We start from the raw sequence: 25,557 nt of genomic DNA, 5'->3' as shown, positions 1-25,557 counted from the left end.
GGTCTTGTAAGACTGGTTACAGAAATTCTTTGCAGCATGTGTATTGATAAAAAAGGCAGAAGCCAGGAGAATGTTACACTCCCTGTACAACCAGCATCTGGTAATAAGGCAGACAGGAAGTTCAGAACTAGCAGTGAAATGCTGAGCAAAAAGAGGAAAGAAAGGCAGGGATTTTGTTGATGGGAAGTGAAGAGATTCTTTGGCAGCTGAATCTTAGGCAGAAATACAAGTTTCCAGGTGGATTTTAAAATAGGAGGCTGCCTATATACTAAGTCCACTATGGAAAAGCAAAGGATCAAGAGGTTTTCTAATCACTGTTTCCTCAGAGTTTATCACAAGTCTCTTAAAGTAAAAATTTAGCTCTTCTTTGCCTTAAATTTCTTTTTTAAAAAAAATTTAAGAAGATGACATAGGTAAACAGAAACTTTGACATAACTGTTAAAGGTTTAAGAAATTTATAGTAATAAAAATGAGAATGTCTTGATATTGACAAATATATTTCAGGCTGAGAAAAGTAGTTTTCATATTATTACTATTATTGTTTTAGTTTTGGGACCACACCTCGCTGTGCTCAGGACTTACTCTTGGCTTTGTGCTTGGGGATCAGTCCTGCTGGGATGGGGAACCCTATGGGATACTGGGGCTAAAGACTGGCAGCTTATAAAACAAGCGCCTAAACCCACTATCTCCAGTCCCCATACTATCATTACTCTAGTCAAATTTTCTGCTGCTGTACACATAGAGACAAGATCTCTATAATGTGAAAATAGATGTCTTTGAGTTTAGGTGTAGAACTGATTTTTCCTGAGCACATTTTTTTACCTGATGAATGCATGTGATTAAGCCCATTTTAAGTGGGCTGTTGGCTCGGCACTTTGGAAAGAAAGATGCAGTCGCTTTCTCCACAATGAACAGATACTTGGTCTCCTACCACACAGCTAAAACTAGAAAACATTTTCCCTTCTGATTACTGGGGTCAGAAGTAGGTAAAAAATGTATTTTCTCATGCAGGTGACCACATCTAAGGTGAACATTATAATACATAAGAAAACTACATAAAGAAAACTTCCCACTTTTTTTTTTTTCAAAACTGCTAGAGCACTGAAGAAAAAAGAAAAATGGTAGTGTGTATACTTCTTTTTTGTGGGGGAGGGGCACACCCAGCAATGCTCAGGGGTAATCCTGGCCATGCTTGGGGGATCGAATATGGGTCAACCATGTGCAAGGTGAGTGCCCTGTCTGAAGTACTGCCTCTCCAGCTTCAGAAATAATATTTTAAATTGAAGATTGATGTGTGTATTGATTACAAATGGAAACCCAGATAGTGTGTATTCTTTTGAAAAATCTGTTACTACAAAAGCAACTCAAGGCTCCCCAATGATTTTCTGAAGCTCACCATATTTTTTCTTACCTATAGAGAAGAAAAATAACCTAATATGAGAATAATGTTTAGAAAGCAGTGTCAACAAAGACATTTCAAACTTGAATACTCACCTGTGACCTGAATTTTCCTTTATTCCCATCCAACTTTTGAACAGGCTTTGATGCAAATCCCAGTCAGCATCCCACATGTCTTCCTGCATGGCTATGCCAGGTTGCATTTTGGGTTCAGCTAAAAGCAGGAAACCTATGTTATGGCATCTTTATGCATTTGTCAATTTTCCTTCAACAAATGATTCCTCTAGTACCAAGAGATGGATGGACTTCTAAATTGGCAAGCTTTCATTACAGAATACTTTGGGTAGAAAGAAGAGCAAGGTAACTTACATTTGGAGAGGAAAGGCAAGCCAACATAGCAATGATCCCCACACTGCAGTCCAGGATCAAAATAAATGTTTGCAATCTATAAAGAGGCACAGGAGAACCATGAATCCAAAATCCATAGATATTGTGATAAAAATAAAGAAGTTATAAGGGGAACTCCCAAACAGAATATTTCAGACCTTTGATTTTTTCCCCGGTTCCAAGTCTTCCTTATTGCCCCGTATTCGTTTGTAGTAAAATCGCACATCTTCTGATAAAGATCTTATTTGTTGAATCTTTACCTTCTGTGAGAAGGAATTCATAATATTTAAACTCTGATGAACAGTTTTCCCCTAAAGGAAGAAAGCAAACAAATTCATTTGCACATTACTGGATTTTGTTAAGAACAACATACTTCAATCTGACATAATTCAAGGAAACCAAAGCCCAAAGGACATTTAAAATTCCTTCAGTTGACAATATAAATTTTGTTAACTTCTCCCTGCCCCCAATTATTTTTATATATAAGTATGTATATAGCCTATTACATAAAAAAGTACAATGTCTATTACAAAAATTTGACTTATTACAGAAAATCTTGCAGGTTGAATATCTGAAATCTTGTAAAAATCAGCTGAAGTAAAAATGTTCACTTTTTATGTTGAAATACTGAAGATAACAAAGATAAAATCAGAGAAAGCTTTGAATAGAGGAGATTTTCACAATCAGTTTGTTAATTTGTTTTTAACAAGGCCAGTCTGCCAAAAAAGCATACTAATTCAGGATAAAATTAAATTTAAATAAAAACAACAACAAAAATCCAGATTTTCTTTAGGAAAAACAAATAGTTTTTGCCAAAGAAAAATCATACTTCATAAAAAATATAGATTATCAACTACCTTACCAAAACAACATAGAGCAGCATTATCAGTAAGTTCTCTTATAAACTGTATGCTTTTCTGAGGCTCACAATAGTATCATTTTAAGTAAAATAGCCCATGTTTTAAGTAATCCTCAATAGGAAAAATATTTAATATTTTAATTTATTTTATTTGAGAATTTATCTTATAATTTGATTTCAAGAAAAAAGGATCAAAGCACTGGTTTATTATTTAGCATTAAAACACACAGAAGTTAGGATGAAAAACACTACAGAGGAAAGAATGCTGAATGACAGCGAGATTAAGAACAACATTGTCAGACCTTCTGCATGCTGCTCTGCCACCCCAGGTGAGGCTGGCCTCCAGCTGACATCTCTGGGCCTTGTCTGGAACTGGGGGCAGAGCCCCTCCTTTCCAGCTGGATCTGAACAGTCCCCACACCTGATCTGAGACATATGAACACCTGACCTGTGGCCAGATGACAGATCTACTAAGCAAATTACATGCTGCTCCCAGTTATTCTTCTTGTCACTTGGTGAAGACAGGCAGAGAGGACAGCAATCCCTCAGAATCTTCCAGGGAGTAGAAGTACAAAGATTCAGCCCCAGCACAGCAAGAACATTAGAAAACCACTGGGAAAAAGACATAGAAGACCACCAAGCTCAATGAGAGAAAAATGGTATCACCGAAGACACAAACAATACTAGTAAATCACCAAACAATGTCTTTAGTGACACCATGATGAGGATGTTCAACGTACTGAGAGACAATGGCAAAGTTAGTCAGCACAGCACACTAAAGAGTAAGAGTCAAAATGGAAGAACTACTACAATTAAAAATACAGGGGTATGGTGCCGCCCAGCAGGTCAACATGTACCAGCAGCCTGATGGTGCCTTCAGAGTTCCTGATACCCCAAAACTGCCTCTGTGCCTCTGGCCGGACAACAACTACTTGGGACCAAGTTTTCTGAGAAATTAAACAGACAAAAGTACGTGGGAGCGATACCCACTAACCACCTCCAGCTCAGCTATACAACCTCACTTATCGGCCTTGCTTCAGACACCTATAAATAAATCTCAAAAGAGATCAAAATCAGGCCATTTAACTGCACTAGTGGCCATTATTCAGAGACTCACAAATGAATTTCGGAGGAGAGAAGCCTGCCGCAGAAATGTCTCCCCACCCCACGCCAAGCTTATTTCATCTGAGCACTTTGGGGGGTACAGGTGTGTCCCTCCCTTGCCCCAAATGAACCCCGGCAGTCGCAAAACTCCAGAACCCAATTGCTGCTTCTCTCGGTTGACCTTCACAGCTCCCCACACGAGAATGAATCTGCTGAAAAACCCAGGTATGAGGGACTAGTGACTGAAAACTCCAGGATTCACGGATTGGGGATAGGTGACCTTCCATCTCCCAGCCCTTCTGGTTCCCTGGCAGTCATGCCCAAGAACTGCCTCTGGGCGCCATTTAATTGCATTAATGGTGATGATCCAGAGACTCACAAATGAATCTCAGAAGACAGCAGCATGCCACATATGGACCCTAAATATTTTAAAATTTTAGAATTCTAGGAGCTTGAGGCCACTTTTGCGGCTGCATGACACCTCATACTGTTCTTGAGAAGCAGTACAAAATAAATTCTTTAGTATCTGCCTAAGGGGCAGGCTGATTGCTTTGAATCTTCCCAATGGTGTTGGGAAGTTTCAACGTAATGGTGGTGGAAGGTGCAATGGTGGTGGGATTGGTGTTGAAATATTGAATGTAAACAAATATTGTGAACAACTTTATGAAAAATTTAAAAAAAGTGACATGGAGTTTATGCCTGCTGCAGCTTAATCAGTGGCTGAATAAACAGCAATACTACTACATAAAAAAAATGACAAATTAACAGCATGGTTAGTTGATATAAAAAATTCAGTAGAAGCTCTGACTAGCAAAATAACAGAGGCCGAGTAAATCATCAAAGACCTCCAAGATAAGGGAGAAATTGCTAGAAAACATCAGAGTGGAAAACAGTCTGAAAAGGAATAAACAGCATATCAGACAAATATGGGATGAATTCAAGAGGAACAATTTAAGAATCACTGGAGTCCCTGAAGAACAGGAAGGCAAATGTGATGAAGAAACGTAAGTTAAAGAAATCACTGATGAGAATTTCCCAGAGTTGAGGATTACTGGCAACCACTAAGATCCAAGTGGCCTAAAGAGTTCCAGTGAACATATACTTAACCAAGAAAACTCCAAAGCCACATTATACTCAAAACAACAAAAGCCAATGATAGAGAGAGCAAGATTTGAAAAAAAAAAGAGGAACTTACATAGGCAGGAAAGCCCATAAGATGTACAGCACATGTATCAAATGAAGCTCTGTGAACCAGAAGAGTATGAACGGATACAGTACAAAAATTCAATGAAATGAACACCTCATCAAGAATACTCTATCCAGCAAGATTATTATTCTGATTTGAAGGAACAATACAGAGCTTCATGAACAGGCATCAGCTTAGAGTTCATAGCCTCGAAATCAAACTCTTTTGCAAGGATTAAAAGAGCTTCTCTAAGAACAGCTTGTGGCACCCCAACTTCCTAGCATGTGGCATCAAGTATGGCACTCACTAACGGTGTGTATAGTTGCTCACTACTAGATGAAAAAAAAAAAGGTAGATTTACTTATAGCTTACTAAGGGATTTTAATACTGCAGCACTGCACTGTAGCACTGTCCTCCTGTTGTTTATCAATTTGCTCAGGCGGGCACCAGTAACGTCTCCATTGTGAGACTTGTTGTTACTGTTTTTAGCATATCAAATATGCCACAGGGAGCATGTGGATGGGATACTCTCAGTAGCTTGCCAGTCTCTCCAAGAGGAACTGAGAAATTGAACTTGGGTCAGCTGCATGCAAGGCAAATGCCCTACCCGCTGTGCTATCGCTTCAGCCCATTTTAGATTTTCTTTCTACCGAGGTTTTTATTTTAATACATTTTCAATAAATTAACCTCTTATACTGTTAACATCACATAACATTCAATCATCACAAACTGACTTTCACTGATTTATTTTCTGATAATTCCATTGACTATTACTTTAAGTTTTATTGGAACAAGCAATATAAAATAAATCTGTCACATTTTTGCCAAGGGAGAAGGTTGGTGGATGGGAGAAACCCAGGGGACATTAGTGGATGGAGGGACTGGTGGCGGGACTGATGTTAGAACATTACATGCCTGAAAGAACTCGATCAATTTTGTAAATCAATTTTGTAAATCTTAATAAAAATTAAAAGGAAAAATAAAAAGAATTAACACCATCATTTAGTCTGATCACAGTAGAAAGACATTTGAGGACGAGTTTGTTGCTACAATAGTAAGAACAGAGAACAGAAAGTAGAAGAAACATGTGCAGTTCCAGCTTGACTCCAAACCAGCTGTATTTTCTTTTGTGCTCTAGTCTTCTCTCAAGGGTATTGTGGGGATCAGGAGAGGTAACAGGGAGAGAGAGAGTTCAGGGACTAGGGTGTGTGCCTTGCACAGCAAAGGCCCTGACTTCGATATCCAGTACAAACTGCCAACCTCCTCTCCCATACCTCACCCCATGCCCAGCATCAGAGTCCAGAATGGAACCATCTGGCTTGGTTGGCTTAGAACTTGTGCTGGGTGGGAACTGCTTGGGAGGTGCCCGCAGGCTCCACAAAGAAAGTAATATAAACAAAAGTTTATTTTACAATGGAATTCATATATTAACTCACTGTCACTGTCCTCCCGTTGTTCATCGATTTGCTCGAGCGGGCCCAGTAACGTCTCCATTTTGAGACTTGTCATTGTGTTTGGCATACTGAATACGTCATGGGTAGCTTGTTAGGCTTTGCTGTGCGGGTGAGATACTTTCGGTAGCTTGCCGGGCTCTCCAAGAGGGGCAGAGGAATCGAACCCGGGTTGGCCAGGCTGGCTGCGTGCAAGGCTGACGCCCTACCTGCTGTGCTATCACTCCAGCCCATTATTAACTCACTAGTTTTTTTTTTTTTTAAATAGTGGGCCACTACCTATTTTTTATTTTTTTAAAAAAATGTATTTTATTTTTATAAAGTAGTTCACAATATTTAATTACATTTAATATTTGAACACCAATGACACCACATTACACCTTCCCAGCACATTTTGGATGTTTTCATCCCGAGCTCCAACCTCTGTTCCAAAGCAGAACCGAAATAATTTATTTTGTATTGTTTGTTATGAATAAACCATGGAAATGCTCCAGAAAATTTCCTTAGAGGAAAGTGTGTGAAGATTGTTTTATTTCACCCAAGGACCATTAAACCCTTCTATAAGAGATCACTAACATGGTATTAAAGGTTGTTATCTGTAAATATATATTTTCCTCTAAGATTGGTTGCCTTCTACTTTAAACCCCATCAATGTGGTGTACTACTCTTGGAATATAAGTAGAGTGAGGTATGAGATGTGGTCCAGGAATAGGTTCACCCGTGGGTGAGGCTTGACCCGAGCGTGTGGAGATCGACTATGGGCATGGTGGCGGTTGAATTCTGGAGGTTTTCAGCTACCTGGGCTGGGTCCCTTAGGGCAGGGCGGGCCTCACCCACCCAAATGAAATGGCCTGGAGCGGGGTCCAGTGGCATGGCTATGGCAAGTAGATTTATGCTATCTTCCAAGAGAATTACGAGTCTCTGGATCACCTCCGTTGATGAGATTATCTGGTGCCAGTCAGAAGTGGCTTGTGGATATGACTGCCAAGTTCCTGGAAACAGTGGGACATGGGGGCAGGTCACCCATTGCTGGTTCTGCTGAACCTGGAGTTTTCAGTCACAAGTCCTGCATACCTGGGTTTTCTGCGGATTCACTTGTGAGTGAAACTTGGCGTGAATGTGTGGAGAGTAGCCATGGGCATGGCGGCCGTTGAGTTCTGGAGGTTGTCAGCTGCTGGAGCTGGGTCCCTTGGGGCGGGCAGAATCCTCTCTCGCTTCCTTTTGGGGTTCCCCAAATGAAACAGCCTGGCATGGGGTCTGGAAGCAGGCTATGCCATAACTCACTAGTTCTTAAAGTTACCTTACTTAGGCTTTACTTCTGTTGTGTCTTTCAGTCCACTGTAAGCTCTCACAAGCCAGTCAGCATGGCACCTTCATTAATTAGATCTATATTTTCTTTGCAGTATTTTTATATTTCTAGAGCAATTTCTACACCCTGCTTTATATCATGACACATGAGGACATTTCCCATTCTTGAGAGAAACTTTTTTGTTGTTATTTTTGGGCCACACTTGGTAATGTTCAGAGGTTACTCCTGGCTCTGCACTGAGGAATCACTCCTGGAGATGTTTGAGAGACCATATGGAATGCTGGGGATTGAATCCTGATGAGCTGTGTTCAAGGTAAGCACCCTATTTGCTGTGCTCTCTCTCTGGTCCCTAAGAAAAAACTTTCCGAGAGAAGGTACTACTTCTCAAAGAACCAAGTACCGTAGCTTGCTAAGAGATTTTATAAATTTTCAATAATTAATTGAAGTTTCATTTATACATTTGGATGTTGTGTCTGATCAGGTTTTTTTTAAAAATAAATCTATAGATAGTAAAGTAAAAAGTAAAGGCCCTCCCGTTGATCATCGATTTGCTCTAGCAGGCCCAGTAACGTCTCCATTGGAGACTTTGTTGTTACTGTGTCTGGCATATCGAATACGTCACGGGGAGCTTGCCAGGCTCTGCCGTGCGGGCGAGATACTCTCGGTAGCTTGCCGGGCTCTCCGAGAGGGGCGGAGGAATCGAACTCGGGTCGGCCATGTTGGCTGCGTGCAAGGCAAATAATTTACTTATTAATGAAACACTTAAGCATTATCTATAATTTTTTTCTAATAAGACCAATATTCCTTTTCTCTGGATAAAGCACTTATTTATTTTTTTAAACATTTATTATTGAATCATTGTGAGATAGACCTTTACTAAGTTATTCATGATCGGTTTTCAGTCATATAGTATTCCATAACTCATTCTTCCACCAGTGTACATTTCTTAGCACCAGTGTCCCTAGGTTCTCTCCTATAATCCCCCAACCCTTTCAAAATACTTTTTTTTTTAAATTGAATCACCGTGAAATAGTTACAAAGCTTTCATGATAAAACACACTTTCAATCCTTAGTGACCTATTAAGATTTTCCCCTTAAAATTTTATTCTCTTCACACTAAATTTTTCATTTGTAGGACTTACCTATCTCATGTGATTTTTTAAATGTACTAGCACAGAATTATTCATAACATTAATCTTTTAAAATTTTATGTACCTCTAAAAAAGAAAGATGATTTTAAAAAAGTTACTATATATCAAGTGATTACTGATTTACAATTTTGTGGGATTCCATGAGAGTAGCTCTATTCATCTATAATGTGTGTAGGTGTCACCACCTCCACAACTGAAAAAAAGAGAGAGAGATCATTTTTATGTGTGGGATAAAAAAGACACATATAAGGGAACAACAAATGGTCAAAGTCATCAGAACTGAAGACTTTGTCTATAGATCTGAGATTACAAGGGAAGAGGTCCTAGGGACTTGAGTGGAGGGAAGGTGCTCTCTTGTGGTAGGTACTGTAATGAGGTATGCATGAAAAGGATGATTAACATTATCATATATTTTGTACCTCAGATAAAAATGACTAAGAAAAAGAACAAGGCACAGTGCTTTACTTTAGAGTAAATAATTCATAAATAACTGACTTTACTATTGAATTCTAGGAATATAGAGGAAAGGTAAAGGAAAAACAATTGGCAGGAATAAAGTATGAATTAGATGTCTTACTGGAAAGGCAGGCGGAAGAACCATTTGCTTTGGGAAGCAAGTCAGTGAGCCAACTGCGATCACAGCCTTCACTGGAATTGTTAGGATCTGTGGAGTGAAGCAGCAAACCATAAAGAAGTAAATGCTTACACTTGAGACTGATATTGACAATTGCATTGTTTTATAAAATTCAAATAAAACACATTTAAACTTATTCCAGCGGCACACAATTCATGAACTATTAATCATACGTTAGTATTTATTCATCCAATATGCTTTATAAAATTCAGTGAAATACAATAAACTTCCATGTATTTCCCAGGTTTTCATTAAAGACATGGTAAATAAGATCAATGAAGAAGGTATAAAGAATGGTTTTCTTATTATACTGGTTTATTTTAAAGTTTATCAATTAAAAAGGGAAGTCAAAGTATATTCCTACAGTAATGTTAAGAAAAATTCCAGCGTTTTCTGGTCATATAGCTATTTTCTGTTATATATGTATCAATAAGTTAACATTAACCTAATTGTAAAATATAAAAGACTTCTAGATTTTTTTCTTTTTGGGTCACACCCAGCGATGCTCAGGGGTTACTCCTGGCTCATGCACTCAGGAATTGCTCCTGGTGGTGCTCAGGGGACCATATGGGATGCTGGGAATCGAACCTGTGTTGGCCATGTTGGCTGCGTGCAAGGCAAACGCCCTACCCACTGTGCTATCACTCCAGCCCCAAGCCTTCTAGATTTTGGATCTCATCTCATACTTTGTAGCTCACAGATCCTTCTTGAAGACCCTTTTTTCTAATTCATATTTACTTCCATATGAAAAAATCTGATCCAACTATGAAATGACTCTATTTCTACCATGAATTCCTTAATTCTGACATATCCTCAACAAATTATTTTTAATTAAGTGAGTGATTCTGTTTATTCTGAAACAGTTTCCTTCCATGTAAGGGCTGTATGTGTTGGAAAAAAAGTAAAAGAACAATTCAGCATTGGTTCCCAAAGAGATTTTAAATGCCAAATTAAAATAATCCATCTTGGCAGAAATATTACCATTCAAAATTTCGCTGACTGCAACATGCCAAACCCAGTCATTAAAAAAAAAAAACTCAACAAACTTCATTTTATCTCTTGAAAAACAGTTCATATAGATACAATTGTGAGAATTAAAATCAAGACTTTCTGATTTTATCTTTCTTTTCAGCTATTTTACACAGAAGGATATTTATTATTACAGAAAGAATCAGATGATCTAACTCAGGAATTTTGGCTAGTATCTGTTCAATGCTAAAGCCATCTGCAAACAAGTTTCTAACAGCAGTTTTAAACACATGAGCAGCACTTCCTGAAGTTGTTTTTAGTTAAGAGATTTGGGTTTTATCATAAAACTAAGAGCTAATGAATAAAGTTCTGCAAACTCTTCTCAAAGTTTTGTCCTTAATATGGAGTATAAACTTAAATCTTGTGAGTAAACTTAGTTTTCTGTTTCTATTAAAATTTTATTCAGTGTCACCCCTGTAACAAGAGTCCCCACACAGTTCCTACCTCATAGTCTGTGGTAATCTGAATGGCTCCATCATGAAGACCTTCCAATTTTTTTGCAGTAAGTTTGACTCTGAACACTGCAAAATAGCCTGAAGCTAATATAACCTGTATGTAATAGATATGACACCATTCATTAGCATTGCTAGTTAAAATTTCTTATTCAAATGGAAGTTTATAGCACTATAAACTTAGAAATTCACGTATACTACTATGACCAAATTTCATATTATGTAAAATGTCTCAAAAATAATACCCAACCCTGGCTGTTTATCAATATTCATTCTGTGGGCAACCAAGGAAATTAGCTTCCTAAAGAAGAGATTCCCTGTTTCCAACCCAGGGAAGTATGGTCCTCACATACTAACCATATATCTGCACGATCAAAGGGAATGACGGCTGGAACAGGGGGACGAAGCCTTCCCGCACCCTTAACTTACATAAGGGCACAGGTAGATGCAAAACAAGTTCTATTGTAAGTTCTGAAATTAACTTTTGGTAATAATATATGTTCACTACAAGCAACATTAGGTTTGAACAAAAACACTGCTAAATAAAAGAGTAAAGGAATAAACATCTGAGAGAGAAATGGGGACCTTTTTATTTTTTCCCCTTCTTTTGTTTTTTGGGCTATATCCAGAGGTACTCGGGGCTTATTTTAGGCTTTGGGCTCAAGGACCACTCTTGGTGGTTCAGGGAACCATGCATATGAAGTGTCAGGGATCAAACCCAGGTAAGCCATGTCCAAAGCACCTCACCCACTGGACTATCTCTCTGATCACTATCATTATTACTTTTCAAGCAATTTGCTTATGGCTTATTATTTTTCAAGCTATTTGCTTAAGCTCTCAATCAAACCAATTTCAAGAAAACATGAAAAGTTTCTTCATTTTGTAAAGATGTACTTAAATTATATTTTATCTGTAATTAACATTCATCTTAAAGAATAAATGTTAATACACCATGTTAAATTCATGTTCTCCTTAATTAATTTTTTTCCTTTCTGTTTTGGGGCATACCTGGTGGTACCTGGGGTTTATTCCTGGCAGGGCTCGGGGGACTATATAGGGTGGTGTGGATTGAACCTGAGTTGGCCATGTGCAAGCCAAATACCCTACCGGCTATACTATCTCTCCAGTCCTGTTCTTTTTAGAAATATTTCACTGTTGGTTCTGTGTAATTATAACATTTTCATTATGACATAAACTAGTCAAATCAGAACACAGGTCAAAGGACAGAGAGATGCTGGTAGTGTGTGCTTCTTAAGAACAGGATGCTAATCTAGTTCACAGAGTTAGATATTAGGAAAAGAGCTGAAAGTTTAGGCATTATAAACTTTTTTGGAGGGACAACATTCAGTGGTGCTCAGGGTTTTACTCCTAGGTCTGTACTCAGGAATTATTCCTGGCAGTGCTCAGGGGATCATATGGGATGCTGGGGAGTGAATCCAGGTTGGCTATGTGCAAGGCAAACACACTACTGCTGTACTGTTGCTCTGGCCTTTGTTCTGAATACTGTCAAAAAATTTGTTTGGGGAGCCTTCCAGTATAAACCTTATAAGTTAATTTTTTTAATCTATGGCATTGCATTAAATGGTAGCAACAATCTATGTATATGAACATTTTCTTTTCCTCTTATATAACTGCTTCAAGTTCTACCTTAAACAAGATATTATTAGGCTCCTTCTCATAAAAGGTGATTTGTGAATATTTTTCTCAATAGTATAAATTCAAGATCATTAGTAGTAAGGATTTAGATGAACATACTTGTTTTCTCTTATTTCACACTCTTTGTATGTACATAGTCATAAACACAGTAAAAGTATACATGCAAGTACAAACAGGGATCAATGTTTGCCTCACTGATATATAAGAATCTTCTAAAAGTGTTAGTTCAGTATTTGATCTGAGTGTTTTATCTTGGTCTTAGACATGATCTAAGCTTAAAGAAATAAGAAAGTTTACTTACTGATGACTGATCTGATAAAGAGGACTTTTCCAACTCTGGAAGACTTGAAATTATTGTAGTTCTATTTCCTCTTTCAGTAGCTACAAGCTCTATTGACAAACCATCTCCAATGATATGCCAACTCTTTATAGCCAACTTGAAAAAGAGAAAGATATGAAAGAGATTATTGTAGCATGAGCATAAACTCCTTAAATGGGGTTTTGAGTAAAAAAAAGATTTTTTTCTTTTACCTCAATTGGATTGCTGTTTATAATTGCAAATAAAATATTACTCGCTTCTGTTGCACTTAGTATGCCAAAATCTATGAAACGTTCCTCTATTTTGGGTGGTAATACAAAGTACTGAAAAGACATAAAATAACTAGATTTAAATGTACAATCATGCCTGTGTAAAAGAACACTAAGAGTAAATAAGAGTATCTGTGTTTTATGTAAACATACACATATATACACACACATAATAAAACATACTTAAGAACTTTGTATGCTTAAGCTATTTTGATTCATTGGAAATAAAAAGTCATTGGAAATGTAAAGTCTATGAAGGAATAGAAAAGCAGAAGGAAGCTCAAAGTACTAGGAAAGCTTCAGTGGCCTCAAAGAATTATGCAAAGCCCTTGGTCTCAGTAAACGCCACGCTTTTATGGACGCAGCTGCAGATCAGTAATCATTTAGTATGGTGATGCCCTTACTGCAATTAGTATTAATCAGCCACGTCCAAGTGTGAGCCGCTGGTGGTATGTGCCAGCAGCAATCTGGCAAAACAAATGAGAGAGATAATGCTGAAAATTCTTCTACACCTAAAATTCTTACTGACGTAGGCTTTTTGAACGTTATTTCTGCATGAAACTTCTTTCACAGAATACCCTAGGGCAGTATTTCCTCTATTCTGGTTCATTATTTTTTTGTTTTTGTGTTTGGGCTACAACCACTCATGCTCAGGGTTTACTTTTGCTCTGAGATCAGGGACTACTCCTGGAGGGCTTGGGGGGGACCACATGGGGTGCCAGGATCGAAACTAGTCGGCCGTGGGCAAAATAAGCTACCTGCTGTACTAGGGCTCCAGCTTCCACCCTCGTTTATTTTTTTGTGCTAGAAAAACCTTTGTTCTGATCTGTGTGCTGTATCCAGATTCCTATTTCAATCGTCTTTATTACTTTAATTCTTTTTTTTATAATTTTTTTTCTGTGACCTGATTTTAGTAATCTCGTCCCTACACCTTCCCTTCTCACCCTTCTTGTATTATTATTTTTCTTTTATTCATTTTCAGTTTCCCTATGATTATAAAACCTTAAAAGCAAAATTGAGAGAGAGCAGAATGTGGAAAAGAGCTAACTGGCGACTAGAGGATTCAACCGCATTATAAGAAGTGATGGCTGCTGGGAAGGGAAAAACCAGTTATCTTTAAAGTACCAACTCAGAGGAAAGAGATCAACTTATAGAGCAGGAAAATGGTAAAATGTAACAGTGTGCAACATGGTTGCCTAACAGTACCCGGGAACACAAAAGACAGGTATGGAGTTTAAATTGTAAAGGTACTTACATCTAAAAAGCCTGTATATACCCTCACAGGTAAATGAAATTTAGAAGCATTGGTAATAAGTAAAATGTTGTTATCTATGTGCATGGATGATGTGGATGGCATAAAAAATAGAGTAAAAATGTATCCTGATTCATTTGGTAGAATTAAGACTGGTTTGCTGAAGTTGTGAACCTAGGAAATGATGAGAGAAAAAACACTGTGTCAGCATCATCTAGTTGGTAGATCAGTAACACAATAAGTATGGGTTCCCCAGACATACTTTAAACATTGTTTTGGCTTCTTCTGGTAGCAACACATCATGAATGAGGATCGCAAAACTGAAAGTGTTAGTAAGGTAAATTGGCCTTTCCACAGGATCAGCAGGACTGTCTCGGATGTGAAATAGTGTTGCAGCGTGATCAAATCCCAAATAACTATTTGAAAAAAAAAAACAAAACAAAAACATAAATAAAATAAATCATTTCTATTTCCAAGTGTTAAATTAAAATTCAGTTCTTTTGTTGTGAGTAATAAATTAGTTTTAGCTTTAGGGAATTTTGCTTGGAAATTAGAACTATAAATATCTTAGTGATGGTTCACATAATTTAAAATAGTTAGCTTGTAAAAAATGGAAATGCAATTAAAGAACAATTATTTACTGAATTTTATGTATCTAAACAGTTAAAACCAAGAATCTAATAAACAGAGAAAGTTTTAAGCTACCATTAAAAAATCATGATTGTTCAATTGCCAAGAGTTATACTAAAGTGACTCTCTCTTAGCTTGGATATTGAACTGTTCTTGGTTAAAAGATAATTAGAAAATGAACTACATGTATTTTGCCCCTTTATAGAAAGTTGTAATTCTAAACCAAAGTTCACATTTATACAGAAAACAGATGACTGTTTCAAGTGACTGGGTATTTTAATAAGAAACCATTTCTACTTATATGTTGCAATAAGAATTACTCAGTGAATTAAATATTATTTTGAAAGTACAGATTCATCATCATTAAGACATCATTGAAGCCTAAATCATATCATCCTATTTATCCTTTTCTTCTTAGAAAGTAAAAAATAAACAAAACACATGAGCTGGAAAGAGTACAGGGGTGTGGGCATATTTGTTGCATTAGGCCCAGCCCTGGTTCGACTCTGGCAACACATGACCTCTTAAGCACTGCCAGATGTAATGTTGGAAGCCCGTGTAAACTCCAGGCAGCACTGTCGTTTCTGGCACTGCAAGGCCCAAGCAGCACTATATTCTCAGTGCTGGGCTGGTTGGCTGAGAATTTCCGGGAGAGACCCTGGGTCCCCGGAGCACTGACAGTTGAGTGCCTTGAACAGGAATCCCTTAAAACAAAAACCCCGAACTTTCCCTCAGCCCCATTTATACCTGACGTTGTTATTTTCAACGAATAATCTCATGGAGTTTATGTGAATTTGGCTATTACTTTTGCCAAGATTAATTAGGAGGAAAACAGAATTTACAATTAGTAAAATGTTACATAGCTTACTTTAAGGAGAAACTTACCCATCTAAGACTTCTGCTTGGTATGGTATTTCAAGTTTTGAATAACTTTTTTCCTTTGCTTTAACAGTTATTTTCCCAGAAAACTGAGACGGTTTTTTTGCCTTTGATGCTGAATGGAAGTATAAATAATGGTCATTTTTTGCTACCAAAGAGTTCTTACAGGAATATGAGTTACTTTAGATTACTCAACATCTCCACAAGAAAGTTGAATTTTTAAATTAGTAAATGGTAAACAAACTTTTATAACATTTAAAATTAAATTCACATTCTTCACACACAAAAAAAGTAAAGTATTTTAACATTCTTGCAATGGGAGAATGAGATAAGGAATTAGCAAGTGAACATAATTCTGGGAAAATGTTGTATTTGACGTACTTCTTAAAGTCACAAGCTCTGGCTTTCCTTAGCAGTAACCTTGGCACCAGTATAATATTTCAGGGCTCATTCGTTTCTGTGAGTAGGGGTTCCTGTGTAATTTGGGATGTTAGCAGCATTCTAGACCTCTACCTGCCAAACATCAGGAGCATCACCCTAACACGATGAAGACCAGAAGTCTGTAGACACTGCCCAATGCCCCCTTGCAGGCAAAAATCCTCAGGCTCTCAAAACTGTTTAAAGTCGTATTGAGAAAGAAGTAACATTCTGCGCATGGCCAGGGTCTTGCTATCTATCAGTAAAGTAGTGGGGATACTGCTGGGTGATGCTGGGGAGGTGGAAGGCAGAAATATCATGAGCCCTGACTCACTCATGGCACAGGAGGAAACATATCCCCTCCTGCCAATCATACGATCTTCACAGATGAAGTTAAACCTTTAAAATCTGAAGCAGTTTTAAATAATTTCATGTGCAATTCAGTGAAATTTATTGTATTGGATACCACCTGGATGTTACTGTCACTGTACTCTCGTTGTTCATCCATTTGCTTGAGCGGGCTCAGTAACGTCTCCATTGTGACAATTATTACTGTGTTTGGCATATCGAATATGTCACGGGGAGCTTGCCAGGCTTTGCCCTGCGGGTGAGATACTCTCGGTAGCTTGCCGGGCTCTCCGAGAGGGGCGAGGAATTGAACTCGGGTCGGCCATGTTGGCCGCTTGCAAGGCAAACGCCCTACCCACTGTGCTATGGCTCCAGCCCACAACCTGGATATCTATTAAATATTCCTTTTATCATGATTAAAGATGCTATTTATCTTTATCCCTTTTAAAGACTTTTGGGGAAAGAATTTATGTGGTAATTTTACAAATGTGTGTTATCCAACTGTAGAACAAATAGAACAAGATAAGAATGGTACTGTGCCTAGTAAGTGTCTATGTATTGGCAGTGGACACAAACTTTTAAAACTCTCTTTAAGTCTCATGTATTTCTGTATGCTTATAATTTTTCACTATTCTGATGTAAGATTGATTGCAGAAGCCAAAACATAGGCATTTCATGGTATCTTATCAAATTATATGCTAGAAAGTCGTCAAATCCTCAAAAAAAATTAGATAAAACTAAAAGAAACTTTACGAGATAGATAACTGCTTAAGAAGCTAAGACTATAAAGTTTATATATATGGTACATTCTGAAAATACTGACTTTCACAGCAGTCTTGGTGGTGTTTCAAGTTCGATTTAGGTAGTAGTGGGGAGGTGGAAGATAGAAATATTTTCCCACGGAAATGAATACTACTTTTAAGAAATGGAGCACTTGTTTTATTTTAATTTTTAAATTTTATTTTCATAAGGTTGCTCATATTGATTACATTCAATATTTCAACACCAATCCCACCACCATTACATCTTCCCACCACCATTATTTCAAATTTTCCCACTATCATTCAAGCCTGCCTGCCACAGGCAGATGCTAGATAATTATTTTCTATTGTTTATTATAAATATCATGAGAGGTTGTGCGGCCACTTTTGCGACTGCGTACTCCTGGAATTCTAAAGTTGTAAATGACTGGGGTCCAGAGACATCTCTGTAGGGAGCTAATTCATTTTGAGACTCATTTATGAGTCTCTAAATCAAGGCCTTTCATGAGCTTAAATGGTGCCCAGAGGCAGTTAGTGGGCATGGAGCACTTGCTTTAAAAGATACTTTCCCCCTCTCTTTGTATTTAATTTTATGTAATTTTAATTATTTATTATTATTATTCGGGCTGGAGCGATAGCACAGTGGCTAGGGTGTTTGCCTTGCACGTGGCCCATGTGGCTGACCTGAGTTCAATTCCTCTGCCCCTCTCGGAGAACCTGGTAAACTACCGAGAGTATCTCGCCCACACGGCAGAGCCTGGCAAGCTACCCGTGATATATTCGATATGCCAAACACAGTAACAACAGTCTCACAATGGAGATGTTACTGGGCCCGCTCGAGCAAATCGATGAATAACGGGAGGACAGTGTTTTGTTTGGATTGTGGGGGTGGGGTTTTCCATGGTGCTGACTCTCATCGAGCAAATTGATGAACAACAGTGCTACTATTATTATTATTTATTTATTTATTTTTCTTTCTGGGTCACATCTGGCGATGCACAGGGGTTCCTCCTAGCTCTACACTCAGGAGTTAATCCTGGCGGTGCTCAGGGGACCATATGGGATGCTGGGAATCGAACCCGGGTCGGCTGCGTGCAAGGCAAACACCCTACCCGCTGTGCTATCTCTCCAGCCGGAGCGATAGCACAGCGGGTAGGGCGTTCGCCTTACAAGCGGCCAACATGGCCGACCCGAGTTCGATTCCTCCGCCCCTCTCGGAGAGCCCCGCAAGCTACCGAGAGTATTTGATATGCCAGACACAGTAACAATAAAGTCTCCAATGGAGACGTTACTGGGCCTGCTTGAGCAAATTGACGATCAACGGGAGGGCCTTTACCTTTACCTTACCTTATTATTATTATTTGTTTTTGAGCCATACCCAGTGGTGCTAAGGGTTTAATCCTGGCTCTGCACTCAGGGATCATTTGTGGTGGTGCTCAGGAGACCATATGGATGCTGGGGATCTGTCTGAGCCCTAATTTTACATCATTTTTAAAAGAAGCACTTATTTTAGCATCCATGATCTCAGAAGAACCAAAATTACCAACACTTATTTATCTCAAGAACGGAAACTTTTGCTGGGATGTCCATACAGGAGCAGAAATGGCCATGAGAACAAGATACAACAAGTGTTCCCAAGGTGTACCGCCCCATCCCTGGGATTCATGAAAGAGTGGCTCCTAAATGTTCTCAGGGGTCAGAAATTACTACTGGTCATTCTTGCTAAATGTGCTCATTGATTCTGAGGTCATGACCATGGGATCTTAGCAATCTAAGAAGATGATTTCTCACAGGTCTGGGAATAACTGTAGCATCAATACTTCCTACATACACACTGAAAAAAAAAAATGGGGCTACTCCTGCTGATGCTCTGGGGCCATCATGGAGATCTGTACCACGCCTGGTGGTGTCAGGGAACAAGCTCAGGACCTTCCACATAGCAGACACGTGCTCTTAGCACTTCAACTACCTGGCCAAACTATTTTTTTCATGGCTGGATTGCAAAAGTATGCCACAGACGGAATACTACTTTCCCCTAAGTCCATGAAATGAATGCTAGCCCCTAGTGTGTGCAGCTGCTTGGGCTGCTCCTCAGAGTCTGGCGCCTGTGGGAAACAAGCACAGAAGCTGGTGTGCTCTGTATCATTATACAGAGGGTTTTATACAGAGACCCAATATTCTCAACAGATGAATTTTGCTGGAAGAGGTAGCTTTATTATTAAGTTGAAGTTTAAGTAAACTTTAGGACTCCCTAGCTGCATGGGCAAGCCCCTTGGAAAAAACCTTACTCAGAATTTTAGTTCTCATTAAATTAAATATTTAGTTTAACTTAAATTTAATAATTAATTCACATATAGTATTTCTGTGATAGCAGATTCGATAAATGTTATAGTCAATAAAGTGGGCAAAACTGAGCACAGCATCTTATTTAAAAATTTTAAAGTCTGGGTTAACATACATAGTTAAATGGTAGAATGATCTGATTAGATAATTCTTTCACAAAGGGCATTATTTTAATTTAGGCAGACCATCTGTCTTGCTTATAAGAGCTAATATCTAAAAATTTTACAGAGAATATTTTATCTGTGTTCTCGAATTTAACCATGCTCTGCAACTCAATTATAGTATAACTCACTCACAAAAATTAATAACTTCATAAAAGTATAACAGATGCGAAGGAACCCAAGTTACCAAAGTTTAATTCTAATCTTAATATATTTGCTAATACTAAGTTAGGTTTAAGAATTTATGTTTTCTTTTAAGATACAATGAGTGTTTATAATAATTTACAAGGAAAATCAATTTTAGCAGTTATACAAAATAAGCTGTAAAGTGGTGTGGAATTTTCTATTAAGATATCATTATAAGGGGGAGAGGGGCAGAGGGAGGGAGAGAGAGAGAGAGAGAGGGGGAGAGAGAGAGAGAGAGAGACTGAAGAAAAGTGCCTGCTATAGAGGCAGGTAAGAGGTGGGGGGTGATGGGAGGAAACCTGGGAACATTGGTGCTGGGAAATGTACACCGGTGGAGGGATGGGTGTTGGAATACTGTATGACTGAAATCCAATCATGAACGTCTTTTTAATGCTCTAAAATATATATGTGTGTATATACATATATCTGCATAAATCTGAAAACTATCCAAGTGCCCGACCTGAGCCGGTTCAGGGCACTGGAGCGATAGCACAGCGGTAGGGCATTTGCCTTGCACGCAGCCAACATGGCCGACCCGAGTTCGATTCCTTCGCCCCTCTCGGAGAGGGGGCAAGCTACCAAGAGTATCTTGCCCGCACAGCAGAGCCTGGCACGCTACCTGTGATGTATTCGATATGCTAAACACAGTAACAACAAAATCTCCAATGGAGATGTTACTGGGCCCGCTCGAGCAAATCGATGAACAACGGGAGGACAGTGACAGTGATAGTGACTATCCAAGTGCCCAACAGTGGATTAAAAAAAATTGTGGTATAAATCCACAACTATAAGAAAAGATGAAATCAAGAGATTAGTGTTGCAACATTATATAACTGAGACCCACTTATGAACAACCTTGTAACTGTGTATCTCAGTGTCATTCAATAAAAAGTTAAAAAAAATCATAGAAGTCTTCTAGTTTGTCAAAAAAAGGCCACTGTATTAGATGAAAAGCTGAGTACTTACCATCAAAACTAATACTTGCAACTTTAGTATATTTACTTTCGGAAGCTTTTAAAGTAACTGGTTTAAAGTGTACCGTTATAGCATCATTTTGTGGTGTGGGTCGAACACTCTGCAATGAGAACAATATAATACAGTATTATTTTTATTCCAGTGACTCATTTACAGTATATTGGAAAAATGTACTGTAAAAATAAAACAGTCTAAATTTGAAAGGTCTAACTTTGTGGCCCCTCTAAAATTTAGAGGCTAAATAAGTGGTGAAACTTAAAATTAATTTTATTAAAATATTTTTATGAAAAATTATGACTTTGAAGAAAAATATATGACACTGAAGAGAGTGTAAAAATCTAAAGATACAGAGGCCAGAGAGAAAGCACAGTGGTTCGGATGCTTGCCTTGCACATGGTCGACCCAGGTTTGATCCCTGGCATCCCACATGGTCTCCCACATCTGCCAGGAATGACTTCTGAGTACAGAGCCAAGAGTGAGCCTTGAGCACCACTAGGTATGGCTCCCCAAACCAAAAACCAAACCAAAACCAAAACTAAAAAGACACTCTGTCACTGGTCATGTGTACCTAAAACCAAAATTTAGTATTTTTCCATATGAATATAACTAATTCATATCTAAAAGATGGAGATATGATGATTTTATTTCTTCAACAAGTTCATAACACTAAACACAGCATCTGGACTACTTGAAGATGAAGCATGAGTATGAATTTGGGATCTGGTATCTCTCTGCCAAGGTAGTTTTGCAGACTCCATTTCTAGTATCTTCCCAGTCTTCTAGGTGTAGTTGGGTGGCAAGCAGGGCACACTGCTATGGGGACAGGTCTGGAGGCATCCTGTGGGACTGAGCTGTGGGGTGACTGCAGGCACGTGTGCCTCTGATGCAGTTTTTAACCGTTTGCCGTTTTAACTCAAACAACAAAAACAAAAAAACGATAAAGCACAGTGAAAGCTTGCGCTTTCAGAGCAAGTTTGAAAACTCAACACATTTTAAGGTACAGTTAACTTAACAGTTAACTTTGCCTAAACAGGAACCGTGTGAAATTTGGTACAAACTAGCATGGAGAAGATCATCTACTTTCCTTCTCATTCCTGAAATCTGAAGGTCAGAAGCAAAACAGGTTTCTCACATCAAATGTCACCAGGTCACCACAAAACAGAATTCCTTCAGAGCAAGAGTTTAGTATGTCTGCCTTTGTCACAGTTAAAAAAAAAAAAAAGAAGATATTTAAAAGGAAAAAACAAGTAAAAACTTACTGTTATCGGGACATCTTTTGTTCCTGAATTTAACAAATGAAGATTTAAAACTTTTGGTAGATCTGTTGAGATTAAGGAAAAGAAATATTTCTTTTAGAAGGTGGGCTTTTAATAGCAAATTATATCTTTACCTTTTTAGTTTTCAGTTTATGTCTACTTTGGAATGTGAAACAGAACAATCAAATTAATAAAAAGAAACAGATAAGAATCACCTTACGCTCAGGGTTAGTGTGTGTTAGAAGAAGTGCTCCCTCCTAAACAACCAAACTGAAAACATGAAACTTAATTATTTTTAGTGAAGTAGACATTTATTACTAGCCTTTAGTTTTCTAGGTAAGCACAATGAAGCAACTTAATATGGAATGTGAAATTTTCTAATTAAAATAAAATCTAATTAAAAATGGGACTTTATTATGAAACAACCCAATTTTAATTATATAAGGGCACACAGAAATACTGATTACTCCCAACTTTTATTGTAATAGATCTATTACTTATTTTCAACTTTGGAATGAAAATTCTTTCTCTAAACATCTAGGACAAATATTTAACATTATATCATTATAATACAGTGAATAATCTGTATCTAACTTAGAATCCAGAAGGAAATATTTTAATTTTTTTTTTTTGTTTCTGGCTCACACCTAGCAGTGCTGAATAAGAGTTAGTTCTGGGTTCATGCTTGGGAGTTGCTGGAGTTGGGGGAGGGCATCTAGTACCAGGGACTGATCCTGGGGGCTCTCCCATGTACTTCAGCCCTTCCTTGAAACCACTGCCCAGGCCATTCTTTTGTCTTTATTTTACTACTTAAAAGAGTTTTGAGAATACTGCTTAGGAGATCCTGCTCATACCATGGGAGGTTTTCTGTTCCCCTCCATCCATACCCCCTTTTTCTATCCTCTTAAGGTAAAATAGTTTTCTAGGGGAAAAGTCTCAGTAAAACTGGATAGGTAAGAGGTTCAATGGAACCAGGAATGGATGACTTCTGCCTATGTCCCCCACATTTCCAGAAACTTGGCAGTCACACCCACAAGCCACCTCTGACTAGTGCCAGATAGTCTCATAAACAGTCAGAATCCGGAGACTGATCGTCCTCTCTTGGAAGACAGCTTAAATGACACTGCCATAGCCATGCCGCCAGACCCCATGCCAGGCTGTTTCATTCCGGGAGCCCTGGAGGAGGATGGCTCCTCCCCACCCCAAAGGACCCAGCCTCCGCAGCCAAAAACCTCCAGAACTTGACTGCCGCCATGCTCAAGGCTACTCTTCACACTCGGGCCGAGCCTCACCCATAAATAAACCTATCAGTGGACATCTCATACCTCACACCACTCATTTTCCAAGAGTAGCACACCACATTTGATGGGGTTTAAAGTAGAAGGCAAATAATCTCAGAGGGAAATACATTTTTACAGATACATAGCACTGTAGCACTGTCCTCCCGTTGTTCATTTGCTTGAGCGGGCACAGTAACATCTCTACTGTGAGACTTGTTGCTACTGTGTTTGACATATCGAATTCGTCACAGGTGGCTTGCCAGGCTTTGCCCTGTGGGTGAGATACTCTCGGTAGCTTGCCAGGCTCTCTGAGAGGGGTGGAGGAATTGAACCCGGGTCACCCAGGTTGGCCGTGTGCAAGGCAAACACCCTACACACATAGGCTCAACCTTTAACAACATATTTGTAATCTCTTATAGAAGGGCTGAATGGCCCCTGGGTGAAATACAACAATCTTCACACACTCTTCTCTAAGGAAAGGTTTTTGGAGCATTTTCACTGTTTATTCATAACAAACAATGCAAAATAAATTATTTCAGTTCTGCTTTGGGGCAGGGGTTGGGATTCGGAATGGAAATATCCAAAATATGGTGGGGGGAGTGGTGTTCGAATAGTAAATGTAATCAAATATTGTAACTACTTTATAAAGATAAAATAAAATTAAAACCTCGATAGGTAAGAACTGGCTAAACAAACTTGGAAACTAGTTTCTCCCTCAATCTACCACAGAAAAGATTTTACTTAAGTTATCGTATGACTTTGCTTTTTTATTTGGTAAGCAATAGTATACCTCTCAGATCTGTGGCATATAACTTGTAAACATCTGAGTTTGTAGAAGATAAACTCAGATTATCTTCTGTAAGATTTCTGTAAGATAATGTAACCCACTGAGAAATCATTTCCAATGCTGAATTACTAAGAAGTTAAAGTGGTGTTATTCTAGCACTGAACACTGATTATTTTTTTAAAAATACCTGTAAAGACATCCCCCCTGCCACATTCTGCCCCCTCCTTTACCTTGTGTTCGCAGTGTACCAAAATCTAACATTTCTGTGGAGGAATAAATCCCAGGAGCTTGGAAAAAAAGAAAAGCAAACAGTTATATTTCATTTTGTCAGGGTAAGAAGTACTGAAGCAAAACAAACATGATTCTTCAGTACTGTACTAACCTGTTGTAACTTCAACTTCAACAGGAAGAATGATAAACTCTGTGCTGTCTGAAGCATTAGTCTTTATTCTTATGAATGCTGTGTGATTATCTGCTTCTCTAGATGAAAAACTGGCTCTCATCACTCCCTTGGTTTCATAAGGAGGAATTTCCTGACAAATTAATGACAATAATGTATCATGCGTAGCTTTTGTAATGTTGTAAAACCATAGTTTACTGAGTAAGATGACAATGACAAAAAGATGATTATATTCTTATACAAATGATAAGAAAAATATGCCGCCCAATGAAATATATTTAATTATAATACAAAGTATAATTTTGGAGGATATCAAAATGTGGAAAAGAGCCAGAGAGCTATTACAGTAGGTAGTGCACTTGTCTCCTCCACATACTTGCCTGGTTGAAACTGGTCAAAAGACAGGATCAAAAAGTTGCATGTATTTATATCTGAGTAATTAATAAACTTATCTTTCAAGTTCATTCATAGTATGGTAAAGTCTTTGTGTCTTTAAATATGTACCATGATTTGTATGACTTTGGTACAATAACTATATCTGCAGTATCTTCCTTCTTGATTAAAGAAGGGTAGGAAAAGTTTATCAAAACAAAAAGCCTTTCTCCATGAAATTTTCACAAGGAAGGCTGTAGTCACAGCATTCATTAATTGGTTCAGACTTGCTAGCAGTTTTCAAGA

At 38.2% G+C, this 25,557-nt stretch overlaps 1 protein-coding gene across 1 annotated transcript in view; it reads right to left on the bottom strand.

Annotated features, from left to right (window-relative positions):
- TMEM131 (transmembrane protein 131) overlaps positions 1-25,557 on the bottom strand; it is a 194,796-nt gene that overhangs the window by 40,933 nt on the left and 128,306 nt on the right. The window contains exons 9-22 of the mRNA XM_056123449.1: positions 24,862-25,012; positions 24,710-24,766; positions 22,416-22,477; positions 21,148-21,256; positions 15,972-16,080; positions 14,719-14,872; positions 14,460-14,630; positions 13,148-13,258; positions 12,918-13,052; positions 10,953-11,057; positions 9,423-9,509; positions 1,944-2,096; positions 1,768-1,843; positions 1,495-1,612 (exon numbers count right to left, since the gene is read on the bottom strand). Coding sequence (XP_055979424.1) covers positions 1,495-1,612; positions 1,768-1,843; positions 1,944-2,096; positions 9,423-9,509; positions 10,953-11,057; positions 12,918-13,052; positions 13,148-13,258; positions 14,460-14,630; positions 14,719-14,872; positions 15,972-16,080; positions 21,148-21,256; positions 22,416-22,477; positions 24,710-24,766; positions 24,862-25,012 — 1,598 coding nt within the window. The remainder of the gene's footprint in view (positions 1-1,494; positions 1,613-1,767; positions 1,844-1,943; positions 2,097-9,422; positions 9,510-10,952; positions 11,058-12,917; positions 13,053-13,147; positions 13,259-14,459; positions 14,631-14,718; positions 14,873-15,971; positions 16,081-21,147; positions 21,257-22,415; positions 22,478-24,709; positions 24,767-24,861; positions 25,013-25,557) is intronic.

Source organism: Sorex fumeus, unplaced genomic scaffold, assembly GCF_029834395.1.
Source record: "Sorex fumeus unplaced genomic scaffold, SorFum_2.1 ptg000006l, whole genome shotgun sequence".
NCBI classification, from domain to species: Eukaryota; Metazoa; Chordata; class Mammalia; order Eulipotyphla; family Soricidae; genus Sorex; species Sorex fumeus.
This window is presented reverse-complemented; position numbering and strand designations above follow the sequence as displayed.